General features: G+C 44.0%; 1 protein-coding gene across 6 annotated transcripts in view; it reads right to left on the bottom strand.

The window, feature by feature from the left end:
- Positions 1–18,426, bottom strand: part of LOC127633856 (myocardin-like) — a 42,157-nt gene extending 23,731 nt beyond the window's left edge. For 5 of the 6 annotated variants that reach the window (XM_052113204.1, XM_052113205.1, XM_052113207.1 and 2 more), the window contains exons 1-2: positions 18,180–18,426; positions 12,522–12,587 (exon numbers count right to left, since the gene is read on the bottom strand). In XM_052113204.1, the coding sequence (XP_051969164.1) occupies positions 12,522–12,587; positions 18,180–18,234 (121 nt within the window). In that variant the 5' untranslated portion in view covers positions 18,235–18,426. The remainder of the gene's footprint in view (positions 1–12,521; positions 12,588–18,179) is intronic. The other variant, XM_052113206.1, reaches the window with a different exon arrangement.
- Between the last annotated feature and the right edge of the window lie 287 nt (positions 18,427–18,713).

Below are 18,713 nucleotides of genomic sequence, written 5' to 3'. Positions count from 1 at the left end.
GCTAAAGTGTTTACCCCTACATTGTAGTGAGGAATCCCCGCTACACATGGTTCATTTTATCTGGTTAAAACCTTTCTCTGAACTCCCTGAAATACACTGTGTCCAATTCACTGAGGAAATCAACTTTTATATAAATTTTTATGTATTACTATAAGCAGTATTAAAATAAATAGTAATAGTGGAGACTGAAATCCAGATGGGATAAAGTGGAACAAAGGGCGAATTCGAACACGGGTCATCTGCATGAGAAAAGCACATCCACATCATCGTTAAACCCCACGCCTCTGCAGCCAAACTAGGGAAGCATTTATGTCTAATGACTATTGGAGTGCAAATAGTCATGCTGTGTGGCAGGTGCAAATATTAATACTAATACAATTAAGTTGCAAAAGTAGAATTTTTAAATGCATTGTAAAGTGGTCAATGGAAAGGAGGAGGCGAGAACCGGCTTTTCAATATAAATAATAGTTTAATGATAAACTTAAGACAACATAAACACACACAGGATCACGACCCGGCAACGCCCTCCGCCCTGCCACATGTATATATATATATATACATATACTCAGGAAAAAAGAAACATTCCTTTTTCAGAACACTGTATTTTAAAGATAATTTTGTAAATATCCAAATAACTTTACAGATCTTTATTGTAAAGGGTTTAAACAAAGTTTCCCATGCTTGTTAACCATAAACAATTAATGAACATGCACCTGTGGAACGTCATTAAGACACTAACAGCTTACAGTCTTAAAGTTATAAAAAGTTATTACAGTCTTACAGTTATAAAAACGTAGGACACTAAAGAGACCTTTCTACAGACTCTGGAAAGACACCTAAAGAAAGATGCCCAGGTTCCTGCTCATCTGCGTGAATGTGCCTTCTGCATGAGTTCAGGCAATAAATTGCAATGTCTGTACTGTGAGACGCCCAAGACAGTGCTACAGGGAGACAGGAAGGACAGCTGATCATCGTTGCAGTGGCAGACCACGTGTAACAACACCTGCACAGGATCGATACATCCGAATATCACACCTGCGGGACAGGTACAGGATGGCAACAACAACTGCCCGAGTTACACAAGGAACACACAATCCCTCTATCAGTGCTCAGACTGTCTGCAAGAGGCTGGACTGAGGGCTTGTAGGCCCGTTGTAAGGGGTCCTTACCAGACATCACCGGCAACAACGTCGCCTATGGGCACAAACCCACCTTCTCTGGACCAGACAAGACTGGCTTCACTGACGAGTTGCAGTTTTGTCTCACCAGGGATGATATTTGACACGCGTTTATCGTAGAAGGAATGAGCATTACACCGAGGCCTGTACTCTGGAGTGGGTTCGATTTGGAGGTGGAGTGTCTGTCATGGTCTGGGGCAGTGTGTCAAAGCATCATCGGACTGAGCTTGTTGTCATTGCAGGCAATCTCAACGCTGTGCGTTACAGGGAAGACATCCTCCTCCCTCATGTGCTGCTCTTCCTGCAGGCTCATCCTGACATGACCCTCCAGCATGACAATACCACCAGCTATACTGCTAGTTCTGTGCATGATTTCCTGCAAGACAGGAATGTCAGGGTGTGGGCTAGGGTCATTCCCCCCAGAAATGTCCGGGAACTTGCAAGTGCCTTGGTGGAAGAGTGGGGTAAAATCTCAAAGCACAGAACTGGTAAATCTGGTGCAGTCCATGAGGAAAAGTTAAAAAAAAGAAATAAAAAAGAAAGAAGCTTTCGACAGTACTGTTTGCAAAATACAGGTTTGGGGAGTAATGGAATACGTTACGGGAATACGTATTTAAAATACAAAATATAAGTAACTGTATTCCACTACAGTTACAATTTAAATCATTGGTAATTAGAGTACAGTTACATTCAAAAAGTATTTTTATTACTGAAGAAATTACTTTGCATTTTATTTTCATTTGTTTTATTTAATATTTTTATATATAATTGATGCGATCCAAAGTGCATTTGAACAGCAGTGAAACACTTTCTTATGATGTGTTACATTCATACGAGCAGACAGAAAAGTAAGTTTGAAGTAAGTTTGGAGTAGAAGAAATAGAAATAAACCTTTTTGTCAGCTTTACAGTAAGCTAAAATGGTATTTCTAGCCATTTTACTTGTACATGTTACCAGACACGATCATATATTTTTATCATGATAATTCATGTTGGATCATAATAATTCTTTTTCTAGTAAGACCCTTGATAATAGGGCAAAAATCGTATTCTTGATAATTTTTGTATTGTTTTCCTGTAAACATATCTAAAAATCCTTAAAACAAGATCAATTTGATTGATCTTGTTTTAGAAACAACACTGCATAAGATATTTTGGTTTTTCAGAGAATGTATTTTTAACATGTGTATTTTGTCTTACTGTACTGGCAGAGTTTTTATAGTAAAAAAAAAAAACTACCAGTTCTTAAGAAGTAATCCAAAGTATTTAGAATATGTTACTGACCTGGAGTAATCAAACTAAATTATGTTTTACAGCATGTATTCTGTAATCTGTAGTGGAATGCATTTCAAAAGTAACCCTCCCAACCCTGGCAACATATAATTATAAAAACAAATCAATAATCTAGCTGTATTTTATGTTTCAAATATATTTTAGCCTTTATTGTTTTGTGGCTTTTTTATTGTTATTATTTAATTGGGGAACTGGTAAGCACTGCAGCTATTACTTTGTAGAATAGATATTTTGATCAATTCAAATTCCTCTGGTCTTCTTCTGGTTTTGTGTACTTTAAGTAATCTTCACTCTACAAAATATTGTACTTATATGTACTGAAAAAAATAGATATTATTTAGATTTTTTTTCTCCACCATTTACAGTAAGTGACACACAGTCTGTTAGGTCTTTGCAAGATTTCATTTGCAACCGGCAAAGATGGGTAAATTACCAACAATTTCATATTTCACCCCCAAAAAAGGTATAAGCAAGAGATTGAAGGAAAAAAAAATACTATTTATACGACCATTAAGACATTTTTTGTACTGTCAGAGTGCTGTCATGACAATTAAACACCACTGCCCAAATTCACAGTGCCTTCATACTTGCAATACTTCATGCAAAATGCTATTACTTATCTTTCAATTTGGGAACAGATTTGACCCAGAAATATTCTTGACTTCTTTCATAAGATTTAACCAGACATGATGTCACGCCTGGACTATTACTATCTTTCGCTGTGAGTGTGATGTTTATGTGCATATTGTTTTGCATTTCAAAGATTTTTACAGGAAAGTGAGACACAATAGTGCACAGAGATATTTTAATTACATAACCACAAAAGAGCATAAAAAAGCATCCCATGTTTGAAGCAATACATTGTGGAATGAGAAGTCTCCACAATCCTTTAGTCCAGACAGAGAATAGTCTATGCACAAGCCAAACACTAAAGCCAAGATGTCCATCTTACTGACTCCTCCTCAGCCACACGCCAGACAACACTGAGAGGCCTGACTGCTGCTTTTAAGTGTCTAATAAAGATCAGATGTTCTCAGGGAAATGTATACACAGGGCATATGTGCAGTTCATCCTCTCAAAAAGCAGAGGAAAGATTGAAATATCACCTCCTTACACAGCCCTTTCAAATGTAAGGTGCATTATGATATATGGGAGATACAGTGTGCTAGAGGTTGAATTAGATCTACTTTTTGTTGGACTGACTCTCGAAAAGCAGTGAGATATAAATAAAACAAACACAAGAACAGATGTCACAAAACAGTGCTTGGGGTCGCAAGGAGAAAAAAAAACCCTGACAGTGACGGGCAATAAAAAGGGGCTATCTGCATCAGATCCATAAGACAAGGTGATTAAACAAGAAAACATACATTTTTGTAATGTGTATGCTATTATGCAGTTATCGCTTTATCAACATATATTTCGGCTGGTGTATAGCAACTATTTAAATGCCTAAAAAAAACTGTTTATCTGACTTTGACGGCCCCTTATCTGCCATAAAAAGATAAACAGCCATTGAAAATTCTTTTTTAAGGACCACAGACTAGCCAATCACATTTTTGGGTGGATTTTATCTCCGGCAGACTCCCTGAAATTGATTAGAGCTGAGCTGGCAGCCGATTCTTGTCCTGTGCACACTTATTACAGGTTATCTAAAGCCTTTCTGCAAAAAGACCAACTGCGCCAGCCATACATTTCAACTGCTTATTTAAAACACCATATTACAAGTGAAAATATACACTAGGAAACCTGTGACAGTTACAATAGTATTCTATCAGGAATATCAGTATATTTATTAAACCTAAAGCAGAATATTAGATACACCAATAAGGCTGCAGTATATTTTAGCAGATAGATAGGCATGCAGCCCTGTTTTCTTTAATATCTTTGGGTGTTTATCTTTGACTCATCTTACAATGCAACTTTCAGTATATGAGACTTTGTTTAAAAACTTCTGAAAATTTATTTTAGCCTCAGAAAACACATCCACAGTCCCATCTGAGGTCCTTTCGCTGATCATCTTGTTCATGTGCTCAAAAATGGAAAACACTTGCACTGACTGACAAGCTCTAATTTGGCTAACTATCCGCAACTTCCAGGTGTTAGGACACAGGTTTCCTTATCAGTCTACTTGGAAACAAAGTTGTGTTTAGCGATACTAAAGGTACAGATACTCACTGAGTCAATGAGCACTTGTGAAAATAATACCTGGATTTGCCAAAGTTTGCAGGTTAGTGGAATAAATTTTTCAGATATTAGACAAATATTCAGTTCTCTTATGAGAGGTTCTCTCGTATTGCGTAAGCTAGCTTGAGCGGGCTAGCTAGCGAGCTCATAGGTTGCTCTGCAACTGCTGCAGCCTATAGACGAGCTTGGGCGAACTCGCATCCAATGAAAGGTGTCCGTGCGCTCACTGCATCAAAGCTCGCCAAAATGGGCGTGACTAGAGTGCATATAAGCGTAGTTCGTAGGCTGGAACCCTGATTTTCATCTCTTCAGCGAAGCTCTTCGCATCTCTGAACTGGAAGCCGCGTCGCCGCTCGAGGGGCATCAAGCAAGCGTGGACAGCGCTCGAAGAAGCCGGCCGTCTTCGCCACCTTCAGCCGTCCTGCGAGCTACGCCATCCGGCGACGTATCCTTTTTACAGCAATCTAGTTCTTACGAACTTCACAAAAGAGTACGAGCGTCTTTTTAAAGATGCCTCGCTCCACTTGCGCCTCATGCCGTGCCCCTCTCAGCACCGGAGACCGCCACGTCATCTGCGCTCTCTGCCTGGGACTGGGGCATGCAGAGCTCGCCCTCGCTGAAGGCGGATGCGATCTCTGCGAGGAGCTTCCGATGTCGACCCTGCGGGCTCGACTCGAAGTGCTCAGGACCGAAGCCGCCGCGCCGCCTTCCATTCAGCCGCGCAGAAAAAAGCGGCGCTCTCAAAGGCTGCCGGAACCAGTGGTAGAAGCGATTGCCTCGCCGGAGCCCCTCCCTCGAGCATCGCCTTCACCCTACCCACCCACCCGGGACGCGCAGTTGCCGCCGAGCGGCTGATCTGCTGCCATCTCGGACGAAGAAGCGGAGGATAAGGGCTGTTCCATCATGGCTTTGGACAGCGAGGAGTGGTCAGGCTCACACGCCTCCTCCTCGGCCCAGGAATCCAGCAGGACCCGCGCCGGAGTCGAAGGGGAACTAACGCGCCTCCTCACACAGGCCGTCGACCGCCTCGGGCTCGAGTGGTCACCGCCCCCTGAGCAGGCTCCCAACAGACTCCACGCCGCACCTTTGCCCACCCTCCGCGAGATGGCGGTCTAAGCTGGTGCTCCCGTCTAAGGCCTGCAGAACTACTTCCGCCTGTGTTGGCCGCGCCTATACCGCCGCCGGCCAAGCCGCATCTGCTCTGCATTCCATGGCCGTCTTACAGACAGAGGCTGTTTCAGATCTGACTAGCCGACATGGGAGAAGCTGAACGCACTACGCGCCGATCTGTCTGTCCGGTCTCTTCGGTTCCGCGGTGAGTGGCATTGTTGACCGTTTCTCGAAGCCCAAGCCATGAATCTCTTTCTGCCTCATCGCGCTAGCTCCTCTGCAGGCCGCCCACGTGACCAGCCTCCTGCACGAGCCTCTTCACAGCGCCCAGCTCAACAAGCCAGACTTCTCAGCGTCGACAGGGCGGCCGCCCTCGATCGCGCTCAGACAGCCGCCGCAGACCGCCGCCCCCCTGCGGGCCTCGGCCTAAGATTGTACTGAAACCTGAGCAACCGAAGTCCTCCTAGCATTGTTGAGAAAACGACGGCTCAGTCCCGCCACGGCCGGACCACCGTCAAAGCTTCGCCCCTGTCAGTCCCCTTCTCTCAGGCTACTGCAGTGGTGGATTCAGCAGCCAACAAGCCGGTGATACTACCCGTTTGCCTGCACTCAAACGCCATTTTCACGGCGACCCAAAGAAATCTTGTAAAGAGTAAACATGCCTTATGTGTAGAAAATGTGCCCACAATCCAGTGCTCACCCCTACACACAAGCATTACACATCCCGTGTCCCTATCAGAGCACAGTCACATAAGCGGTTACGACCGCTCGAGTGTTAGAGTTAATAAGCGTGCCCACGAGCCGTCGCGTGCGCCCCTCCTCTGCCCGCTCTGTCACACGGCCAGCTGTATGTAAGTCCTGTACGCCCCCTGTCAGTCCCCTTCTCTCAGGCTACTGCAGTGGTGGATTCAGCAGCCAACAAGCCGGTGATATTACCCGCTTGCCTGCACTCAAACGCCGTTTCCACGGCGACCCAAAATAAAGCCTTATGTGTAGAAAATGTGCCCACAATCCAGTGTTCACCCCTACACACAAGCATTACACGTCCCGAGTCCCTATCAGAGCACACTCACATAAAGCGGTTACGACCGGCTCGAGTGTTAGGGTTAATAAGCGCGCCCATTCTCTGGCCGCTCTGTCAAACGACCAGCCTTATGTGTAGAAAATGTGCCCACAATCCAGTGTTCAGCTCTATACACAAGCATTACACGTTCCGTGTCCCCATCAGAGCACACTCAAAAGCGGTTACGAACCACTCGAGTGTTAGAGTCAATAAATGCGCTCACGAATACGTGCGCGCGCCCATTCTCTGCCCGCTCTGTCACACGGCCAGCAAACACTTCTCTGTATGTAAGTCCCGTGCCCGTGGCTATGCTTGCGCATCACTTAACAGGCGTGACTCTTTCCCCATTCACCTCAATCGGAAGTCACTCACAGAACAGCCTGTCCATGCTGTCTGCGAGCAGTCCAGCATAAGCACAGTAAGCGCGCTCACACATTCTGTTCAGCGGCTGTGTGCGGCAATCAGAGCGATTTGGCCATTCACCCTCTAACATTACGCTTCAAAGCGTGGGAAGATATTCCAGGGATATCCGAATGGGTGTTAAGCACAATAAAACAGGGCTATTTGCTAAAGTTCGATCGCCGTCCTCCTTGCTTCAGAGCGCGGCTCGAAACTACTGTGAACACGGAAGCAGCGTGCATGCTTCGTTCAGAAATAGCAAACCTTCTGTGCAAAAGGGCCATAGAGAGAGTGCCGCCTCCCCTGAGCGAGTCGGGGTTTTACAGCCGTTATTTTCTTGTCCCCAAGAAAGACGGCGGCCTCAGACCAATATTAGATCTCAGGGTTTTGAACAAAGCGCTTGCAAAAAGACCGTTCAAAATGCTTACAACCAGCAAACTCCTCGCGCATTTATTTCTCTCGATCTGAAAAATGCATACTTTCAGATTCAGATAAATCCCCGTCACAGGCCATTCTTGAGATTCAGCCGGCGGCCAGGTTTATCAATACACCGTCCTTCCGTTCGGCCTGTCCTTAGCACCCCGTACTTTCACGAAGTGCATGGACGCGGCGCTCGCACCCCTGCGGAGTCAGGGTTTGCGAATTCTGAACTATTTGGACGATTGGCTGATTTTGGCACAATCACATACAGAGCTTCTGTCTCACAGGACAGTTCTCCTCAGTCATCTGAACAGTTTGGGCCTTGCAGTCAATTGGACCAAGAGCTCACTACAGCCCAGTCAGGCAATTTCCTTCCTTGGAATAGAACTAGACTCAGTGGCAATGACGGCTCGCTTATCTACACAGCGACTAGCCACGTCATTTCAGATGAACAGCCTCACACCTCTGAAGAAATTTCAGAGAGTGCTAGGCTACATGGCCTCAGCCGCAGCAGTACTTCAGCTGGGTTTACTGCACATGCGCCCGCTTCAGCATTGACTAAACACCCGCGCGTCTCGCCGGGCTTGGGCCACAGGCCGCCAGCCCATCAAGGTGACTCAGACCTGTATTTCAGCTCTCTGGCCGAATGGTATCAGCGGGGAGTGACAATGGGAGCTGTATCTCGCCGAAAAGTCATCTCGACAGACGCGTCCAACACGGGTTGGGGCGCGGTCTGCGAGGGCTCTCCGGTTTTCGGCCTATGGTCAGTTCAGGAAAAGCTCCTTCACATTAATTGTCTGGAAATGATAGCGGTCGAGTACGCGCTTTCTCCCGGTCATTCAGGGTCACCACGTCCTGGTCCGTTCGGACAACAGATCTGTGGTATCCTGCCTAAACCTTCAGGGTGGTGTCAGATCCAGGAACCTCTTCCATCTGACGAAACGCATACTGAGTTGGTCCCAGTGCCACCGGCGCTTGCTGAGGGCGACGCACGTGCCAGGCCACCTGAACGACGGCCCGGACAGACTGTCCAGAGACAATATTCCCCCAGGGGAATGGTCCCTGCACGCTCAAACAGTCCAGACGTTATGGCACCTATTCGGCAGAGCAGAGATAGACCTCTTTGCATCCAAAGAACTCTCACTGGCCAATATTTTTCTCGAAAAGCGAGGACGCGCTGGCCCAGGACTGGCCCAGACGCCCGCTTTACGCCTTCCCTCCCATCTCGCTATTGCCACAGGTAATGCAGAGGATCAGGGAAACGCGTCACTCGGTGCTCCTCATAGCCCCGCGTTGGGAGAATCAGACATGGTTCCCGGAGCTTACGCAGCTGTCACTGACAGCGCCGTGGCCCATCCCAGTGAGAGCAGATCTCCTCTCTCAAGCTCGCGGCACAATCTGGCATTCCCACCCAGAGCGCTGGGCGCTGCATGCGTGGGTGATCAACGACTACCTGTCGCTCTGCCAGAAGGAGTAATAAACACCATCATACACGCTAGAGCCCCTTCCACGTGAAGACTCTATGCGTCAAAATGGTCTGTGTTCTCAAAATGGTGCACCGACAGAGACCTTGACCCGCGGACATGTGGGGTGTCGTCACTGCTCGTATTTCTACAAGAGCTGCTGGATAAGGGCAGATCCCCATCCACGCTCAAAGTGTATGTGGCGGCCGTTGCGGCGTTCGCTGAACCCCTGCACGGCCAGTCATGGGGTAAAAACGAGCTGGTCATCCGCTTCCTCAGGGGAGCTAGAAGCATGAACCCCCGCGCCCCCATCGGTTCCTATCTGGGATCTTTCTATAGTTCTCGAAACTATGAAAGCCCCCTTTCGAACCACTTCAATCCGTGGATTTGAAATACCTTTCACTCAAAACCGTTTTTCTGACTGCCCTGTCATCAGTCAAACGTGTGGGAGACCTTCACGCGCTGTCTGTCAGCGCTGCGTGTCTTGAGTTTGGACCAAGTGACTCCAAGGTTATTTTAAAGCCTAGACACGGCTATGTTCCCAAGGTGATCGGTACTCCTTTCAGAGCACAGGTCATTTCCCTATCGGCGCTGCCAGCACCCGATAGCGAACGCGACACCAATCTCCTTTGCCCGGTCAGAGCACTGAGATTGTATACTGCGCGCTCCGCCGCTTTCAGATGCTCTGAGCAGCTTTTCGTTTCGTTCAGAGGGCGCACCAAAGGTCTCGCCGCCTCGAAACAGACACTATCTAGATGGATAGTGGACGCTATTGCTGCTGCATACGGCGTCAAAGACCTGCCATGCCCGTAGGGCATTAGGGCTCACTCCACTAGAGGCATGGCATCCTCGTGGGCATGGTCCAGCGGGATTTCCATTCACGACATATGTGTGGCAGCGGGATGGACTTCCCCCTCCACCTTTGTCAGATTTTACAATATGGAAGTGCCCGCTCTGCAGGCAAAACTACTAGCGGTTTAATACGCTACAGCTCCCCTGGTGAGCTGCACTGATGGGACACATTCCACACAGACCGGCACCACCGCTCTGTCGTTCCCTTCCCACTATGTGCTTATGTATTACACAATCAATGACCCGCATTCTTGCTGGCCAAATATTATTTCCCCACTCATAAGGGCTCCCCCAGGTCCCCCCTTAATTCCCTGGGGCTCATACAGTGGATGCTTGGCGCGCACGGCGTTGACAATGGGTTCCCGTAGAGTAAGCTAGCTTACGCAATACGAGAGAACCTCTCGTAAGAGAACGTATCGGTTACCTAACGTAACCTCGGTTCTCTCTAGATGAGGGAACGAGTATTGCGTAGCCGGCCGTGCTTCAGCGCCACGAGCGACTTTTCGCTTCAGTCAATGAAAACTAGGGTTCCAGCCTACGAACTACGCTTATATGCACTCTAGTCACGCCCATTTTGGCAGGCTTTGATGCAGTGAGCGCGCGGACGCCTCTCATTGGATGCGAGTTCGCCCAAGCTCGTCTATAGGCTGCAGCAGTTGCCGCAGAGCAACCTATGAGCTCGCTAGCTAGCCCGCTCAAGGTCTGCAGCTGCCGCACTGCGTTGACAATGGATACAAAAATTAAGGATCATTTTTTGGCTTCAATATCTCAGAAAAGATGAATCTTTCCCGTAGCATAAGCTAGCTTACGCAATACTCGTTTCCTCATCTAGAGAGAACCGAGGTTACGTTAGGTAACCGATACGTTTTCTGTACAACCATTGTCTAATATAGTGGTCTCAGCTATTTTCGATAAATTCATGCCACAACAGCACATAAAACAACAAACAAACAGTGGTTGGTTACTTAACATGTCAGTGAAACGGTATCTTTCTATGTAGGTGGTTCTTGACCAAATAATGCTGAAATATAGACCTGTGCATCTGTGTTGTTCTTCACAAGACCTGATGATTTTCTAATATGGAAGCCTAAATTGTGTCCATGATCTCATTTTCAGGTATAAAGAGATGCTGTATTGCATGATCATCTGTTTATTATCTGTTAGCCCTTTCTTATCACCTTACAGTCATTTAAATAGACAGATTAAATCTTCAAGGTTTTTGTGCCCAGTATGCATAGGTGGCCAACTGCAGCTCATATGAAAGTGGCTCTTCTATTTAAATGTTAACAGGTGTTGTTGGTGTAATTGTGGTGCAGCTGACTCGCACAGTGCCCAGATCACCTCTTCAGCACAAGAGCATTCCAGTGAGGTCAGCCTGTAGGCTGTGCGATGATCGCTGGCTGCGAGGAGCACATTAATTTGAAGCAGCACAGCATGGATCATCTTACAGCAGCCTTTGCCTTCACTCATTTGTCATATTAACATGTGTCAACCCATGTATTTTTTGCTGGTCTTAGAGGGATTTTGCACACTTTCCAGCTTGGCCAGGCTGGTAGACCAGCTAAAGCAAGCTAGGACCAGTTTAAACCAGCTTAGGCTGGTTTAAAATGTTTTTTTAAGTGGGATTTGGCCCCCAATGGGAGGCCTTCCTGCAGAAGAAAAAATAAATAAAAATGGGTGGTTTTCTGGTCATAGCTGGTTTAAGATGGCTTAACTGGTTTCCCAACTTGGGCAATCTGGTGTTCACATGGTGGTCTCTCAGCCTGGCTGAGCTTGTGTTTGGCTGGTTGGCGCCCAGCCAGACCAGTTGAAAAGTGGCTAAAACTCCTCAAATGTCTTCCCTTATAATTTCATAAGAAATGCATCAATACTATGCATTTAATGTATGCACATAACTATTGGGCTGTTCATGCTTTAATGGGAGTCTATGGCAGACACCTGTATCATTAAAATCAAGAAGGCATAAGCATGATGTTTATTGGACTAGAGGCTCTTACAGAGCCTTGCCCGGACACTGTGCTTCTCTGGGAGTCTATGGGAGCTTCATTGGCATTATTTGCCTATTAAATTTGAGCCTTCAATCAATGCGTTTTTGTCCTGCCTGGAAGCCTGGCTTCTCAATGTGATAATTGGTTGAGCTCTCAAATGGGCCTTTTCAATAAATGGACAATAATTGAAATGGTTTTGCATGATTGGCAATGTATGGAATGTAAAATCACCATCTCAGAGATACACATGTAGTTATTATTTGATGTAACACAATTATTTCAGCTTTTATAATAAGATATTTTGCCTGTTTTGTGTTGCAAAAAAGGTTTTGAGTTAATTATTTTCGTTTAGAAATTTCACAGTTTAAGTAGAGCAACTTTGAGAGCAGTAGACACCAAAAACAATAGTCTTTGCTTTCCCACTTTTGAAAAGCACCATTCGCCACTGGGCTGGGAGACCAGTTGAGACCATCTTAAGCTGGTTTGGGCTGTTTCACAAGCCCACTCACAGAAGCCTGTCTTTGTTTAAGTGGAGGGGTACAAGTCCAGGGAAGTGTAGAGGTATTACTCACGAGGCATGATGCCCTGGTCTGCGAGCTGCTCTCGTGTCCTCCTCTGCTGGAGTCTCAACTGCAGGACTGTGGGTGGAGGCAGGGAGGAAGGGAGAGAGAGAAAAAGATAGAGAGGAAGAGATAATGACTCATCATGAGTGAAGCTGGAGAAATCACGCATTAATCTGTGTCCGGAGAAGGAACACATCATATACAGTAGGACAGGCAGATGCTGCATCCCCTTCACTCCTTTAAAGGGATAGTTCACCCCAAAATAAAAATTCTGTCATAATGGAGACATTTAACAGAATGTCTGAGCTGCTTTTTCCATTCAAGGAAAGTTGATGGGGACCAGGGGCTGTCAAGCTCCAAAAAGTACATAATAAGTAGTCCACAATTAATGTGCTGTATTCCAAGTATTTTAAAGCCATATGATTGCTTTGTATAAGGAACAGGCTGACATTTAAAAATGTTGCTTGACAGCCAATGTCACCATACACTTTCACTGAATGGAAAAGAGCAGCTTGAGCATTCTGCTATAAATAACTCCTTTTGTGTTCCACAGTAATACAGGTTCAGGGATACATAAGGGCGAAAAATGATGACAAATTTTTCATTTCCTCTCACACAGAACCATCTCTGAGACACACTCACATCAGAGTCAATTAATGGCCCACCTCTTACATTTATGAGCACCTCCCTCCCAGGCTCAGGAGGACCACACACTGCAAGGAAGATTTGTTTAAAAGCCAGGAGCTGTGTTTATCAGAGCCCTACATCCTGTTTTAAGAAATATTTGTGGGCCTGTTGCTTCATTTTTGCTTTGTTTTGGGTGGTGTGCGTCTCATCAGGGCAGCTGACACTCCACTGCTTGAGTGTCCATGTGTAAAAGTCTTCATTACACAGCACTTTGGAAGACTTGATACTGATTGTTCAATCGTGGAATTCTGTGGTCAAAGAGTTAGTATGATGAATGTATATGTGAACGTCGTCAACCAATCTCCAACATTCTGCTTGTTTCGTGCCTCTCATCAACATGATCACACAGGACGTCAGCATGCAGTTTTCAAAAGTTCCGGCACCCTAGGATCTGTGACAGAATGCCGACTCACTGACATGCAATATTTCCCACACAGCGGAATATCACAGTGAAATCGGATAGAGTAGGTTGACTTTTATTTAGTGAAAATCGGAATCTGCTTACCGAAATTTAAAACACTACCCCCAGTGGCCAAAGCGGTAAGTGTTGTAAGGCATGTAGGCACGTGTGAGCTCCATTTATGTCCAGGAGAGTTTGCCAAAATTTACTTTCGGCTTTACAGGATGTAATACAATAAAGAGGAATGCATATTTCATGGAATCTACCCCCCCCAACAAAAACCTAAACCTAACCATTAGTGGAGTAAAAATTTAATGTCAGGGGAAAAGTGCAACCTCCAAATCTCACTCGGCAATGATTAAGGGAACGCAGTTATTTCCTGGCTTCAATGTGGATACAAACCTAGGTCTCTCACGCTGCCGGTCAAGCCATGTGGGAAGGTAAACTCACTGAATCCGATGCAAATATGTCCGATGGGACAACATGATCGCACATCACTCGGTGCTCTCTTTCAACAAATAGAATAAAATAATTTAAACTCAAATCAATATTTCTTATCCATTTTTTTGTTTTGTTTGTTTGTTAAGTAACCATGTGACAAGCAGTGAATTGTTCAGTCAGTTGGTCATTATAGCAAATAAACCCCAACAAGGTGATCAGCACTCTGACTGAGGTCTTTTATCATTCCGAGGAGGTTTATTCTGCGATAATTATGGGGTGACTGTACATTATACCTTACGTGCATATCCTTATAACTTTGAAGAATAAGGAATAAATGGCTTCTCTTTCTATAAATAACCTAAAATCCCTGAAACAAGGTTATGTTTGTTAGTGAACATATGGACATGCACCAGTTCTTGTTCTTGTCAATGTTAATTTGTTCACTCATTTGTTCTCCCATATATTGCAAATCAACCAAGCAGCTGCATAATTGGGCAGTCGACGCAAAGGCAATGGCCATATATTCACTCATACCGCTGATATCACACAAAAGCAATCTGCATACATCTGCTTTTGTTTAGGTCACATACTGGGCAACCTGTGCTTCTGTGTCCAATGCCAGCAACTGTCATGGACTGCAAGTCTGTGGACAAACAAGAGAATTCTAATGATGTTCAGCCTTGGCACACAGAAACAATCTCTCATGCACAAACAATACTGGCAGCTTTCGCACATGATTGCTGATATGAACTTAAGACAATCACTGCCAATATATCCGTCTATTTTTGGCAGATGGAAAGAAATTCAATCTGGACTAATCTAGATCAAACTTTTAATGCTATTGTGCTGTTCTTTTTCCTTAAGAATAAGCACTGAACCTCTTGTCTGTGCTCACTTAAATTTAAAATTCTATTAACATTTACTCTTCCTCATATTGTTCCAAACATATATGACTTTCTTTCTTATGTGGAACACAAAAGTCAACGTAAGGCAGTCCCCATTCACTTTATTGTATGGAAAAAAGTGAAAAGTAATGCAATGAATTTAAATGCAGACTGACATTCTGCCTTTGCGTTCCACGGAAAAGAACAAAAAAAAAGTTAGGCAGGTTCGGAAAAATTCGAGGTTGAGTAAATGACCAGTGAATTTTAATTTATGGGTAAACAATCCCATTAAAGGCAGAGCTTTGGTCCAGCTCCAAAAACAGGTGAATTAATAAAAGCAAAAAACTTTACCAGGGCAAAATAAAGTACCAGAGCTCATGATTGCCCCAAGTCGTTGCCCTCAATAAGAATGATCACAGCTTTGCAGACAAACTAGATCAAATAACACTCTCAGCAATCAAAACCAGATGAGCTGACTCAATAGCGCAAAAATAGATGCAGCGGTTATCTTCAAGGCACAGGCTATACCTGCAAAAACAACTTGTACCCTGTATAATTTGTCCAAATGATGTCAATTAATTACACAATAATTATGCAATTGCACCATCCACATGCTATGTTAGAATATCCCCATTAAAAATGTTAACATATTGTGAGTATAAATTATTGAACAGCTTTGTCCTCGTTTTGTAAAAAAACTGCTTATTTCAGTTGCGTAACTCTATTAAACTAAAATGTCATGAGCTATATCTGAAACACTGCACGACTAAACAAATGCCTTGAACTTTTGATGTTAACTACATTGCCTGTAAATAGCAAGGCTGTAATCTTGACATGACACAGGCAGTCCTGACACATGTGCGTTCATACTTTGAGGCTAGTTTATGCTTGGTGATGCATCTCAACCAGAACTTAAAATTCGTGACACCACCAAATACCATCTTAAACAGCTGTTACCATGGGAGCCAGGGGCACTTTTACAAACAACAATTTAATTGTGCGGTCCCAGCATGTTTGGTCTATATTTAAGTCCATATTTAAGAATCTGTCATTGAAAAAACCCAATTGATCTACTACTATTCTGATCATTAGACTCAATGTCTAAGATATGTTTTTAGATATAACAAAGATCTACAATGCAGTTGCTTGTTTAATTTTAGCTCTGAGATTTAGTGAAGGACATATGAAAAGTTGTTATTTACCCATGAGTGAACGGGCCACAGAGAGACTGTATGCTGGGAGAACTGACTGATGTACACCAGAGGACAAACCCTTGTATCAAGCATTCTGTGAGGATTTTATCCATCCACACGCAAGCATACACAAAGACAAACAACATGATGCAGTTTAATGGTTTTTAACATTCACTTTGCTAATATTTAAAAGTTTTAATGCTGCTTTGAAAATGTAATTTGTTTAAAAAATACTGGCATTGAAAAGCTTCAAAACATTTTGTTGATTCAGCTGGGGCAGTTCTAGAGAGGGTGCCAGAAGGACAGAAGCCTGGCCCCCAATGTGCCCCCCCCCCCCCACTCACAGACACCCCTCGGTCTGTACCCTGCCCGGCCCCCATTTGAAAAAGTCTTGGCACCGTCCTTGTGATCCAGTACACTTGCACCAACAGCTGTAATGGCATGTCATACAATTTATAAAAGTCATTCTGCAACCCCTTTCTAATATAATGCTGGTTAACATCTCTGTGATACTCTTTAAACTGGAATAACAGCACTCACCCAGAGGGAAATTTATATCACTCAGTGGTAGGTCTTATATAGCTCAGGATATTTCATGTTTTCATTAGGTTTAATTTAAGCATTATTTTCATCTCAGAGGTTTGTCCTCAAATTCCTTTGAAGAAATGGAAATGGAAAAATATAAGACAGTTGTTGACATACCGTAAGAGTTTATAAAATAAATGTGGATCATATACACAAAAAAAAAAAAAAGGTTAACCCAAAAATGTTTAATCTAAATTAATCTAAATTAACTGGTTCGATTCAAGTCAAAATATGCATTAGGATATGAAAACAAATTTTAAGGGTTAGATTGGGCAACAATTGCAGGTAACCACTTCTTACAGCATAGATCAGGAGACAAATATGACCATCTATTTTTCTAAGGAGAAACAACTAAGAAGGAGGAGACTCAAGCAAAAGTCTCAATTTGCTCTCCATTTAATCTTATTGCTGTCTAGGAGAAATAATTGAGATGTTAACGAGAGTTCATTAGTGATCTTTATTCCCTATGTTCAACAACTTGACCTCAAGAGGCATCAGTATAGGAGATGCCATTCGGAATTGTCCAAACGTCTGAGTCGCTGGGTTACGTAATCTCTACGCAGTGGTGGGAGTGGGCTGTTGTCCTTGACGAAGTATCTCAATGAGCCAAACACAGGGAACACAATGTAAGATTCATATCAGCCCAGCTCAATCACATCTCAGTGATCACACTCCGGTCAGTGGCCGACAACAACAAGAACGGCTACACAACTTCACATCTGTGAAGTATCAGAGCAAGAATCTGCGTTGATCACAACAAGCCAATGTTTAATATATTCATGTCATGCCACTGTGTGGACCAAAATATTATGTCTTTACTTCCCTTGAGCACAGAGGTCATTTCCCTTTGTTGGAGGAAGAGCTCAATTTTGTCAGTAATTTTGTCTGGTGATCCATTACTGTGCAAAACCAGAGTGCTGAGGAATCAAATGTACCATTTGAGAGGAAAGCTGATCTACATTTTGTCTTCTGGGAAGTAAACCTTGGTTGTCAAAAGCTTGACTTATGAAAAAAAATGATATTTAGATCAGAGGGTATTGCTTCAATCTCTAAGACAGTTTAAATGATATGGAGGTGATTCTTGATAATCTTTGACCCCTGTATCAAAGCACTTCAGGCTTTTTGGAAACAGAATTTGGAAGCAGAATGGGCGAGAGCTAAACAAAGACCAACAGGTACTCGTGTCATCAAATACAGTCTATTATCAAATTCTCTGTAATAACTGTACCAAATCCAGTGTAAGGCTTAAATATTTAGTTTTAAATTACAATGTAAATGTCTTAATCAGATGTCAATGTTTGCAGATATTGTAGATATTGATATTGTTAGTGAATAAAAAAATCATACTACTTATTATTAATTGTTTTGTGTAAGACTTCGCCATGCCATGTTAAATGAAATAATGAGGTGAAAAGTGAAGCACCTGCACCACCACCACACACACACACACATATACACACACACAAACATATCTCACCTGATTTAAACTTGCTGCGAATCAGAATGGAATGTTCAGAGCCCAGTAGAGTCATTCTGCTCAGCGTACGATTCCAGTGTCAAAGCATCAATTCACTTCAGCCCTTGCACTTCAGTCCAACCTATCAACAACCTGCCTGCGAGAGTGAGCACAGATCTCCTTACGCATCTACAAACAACTGTGACTGAGTGTCTCCCTGGGAAGAGACACACAGCGTCTGCTCAGCTTTGGTCCCATGTATCACTGATTCTCTGCTCCATGAGAAAGTAACTGATATCTCTCTGCTGCTGGGAGGGTCTTAAAGTAGAGGGGGCTCAGCTGAGCCCTCCTCCTGTGGACTCACGCTCAGCAAAGGAGAGGGCGGCTTGTACCGGAGAGCATATGCACACATGCACACACAGAAAAAAATTGCTTTTTCTTTGGTGAGCAAACTCAAATTAACATGCAGTCTTTATTAGTAACAGAAAGCATGTCATGCTCTTGAATCAGAATTATCTTCATTTGATGTGTGGGAGAGTTTAATACTTAGATTTC

This window comes from Xyrauchen texanus, chromosome 40 (assembly GCF_025860055.1).
Source record: "Xyrauchen texanus isolate HMW12.3.18 chromosome 40, RBS_HiC_50CHRs, whole genome shotgun sequence".
NCBI lineage: Eukaryota > Metazoa > Chordata > Actinopteri > Cypriniformes > Catostomidae > Xyrauchen > Xyrauchen texanus.
The sequence above is the reverse complement of the archived record's forward strand: the minus strand, read 5'-3'. Positions and strand labels throughout refer to the sequence as shown.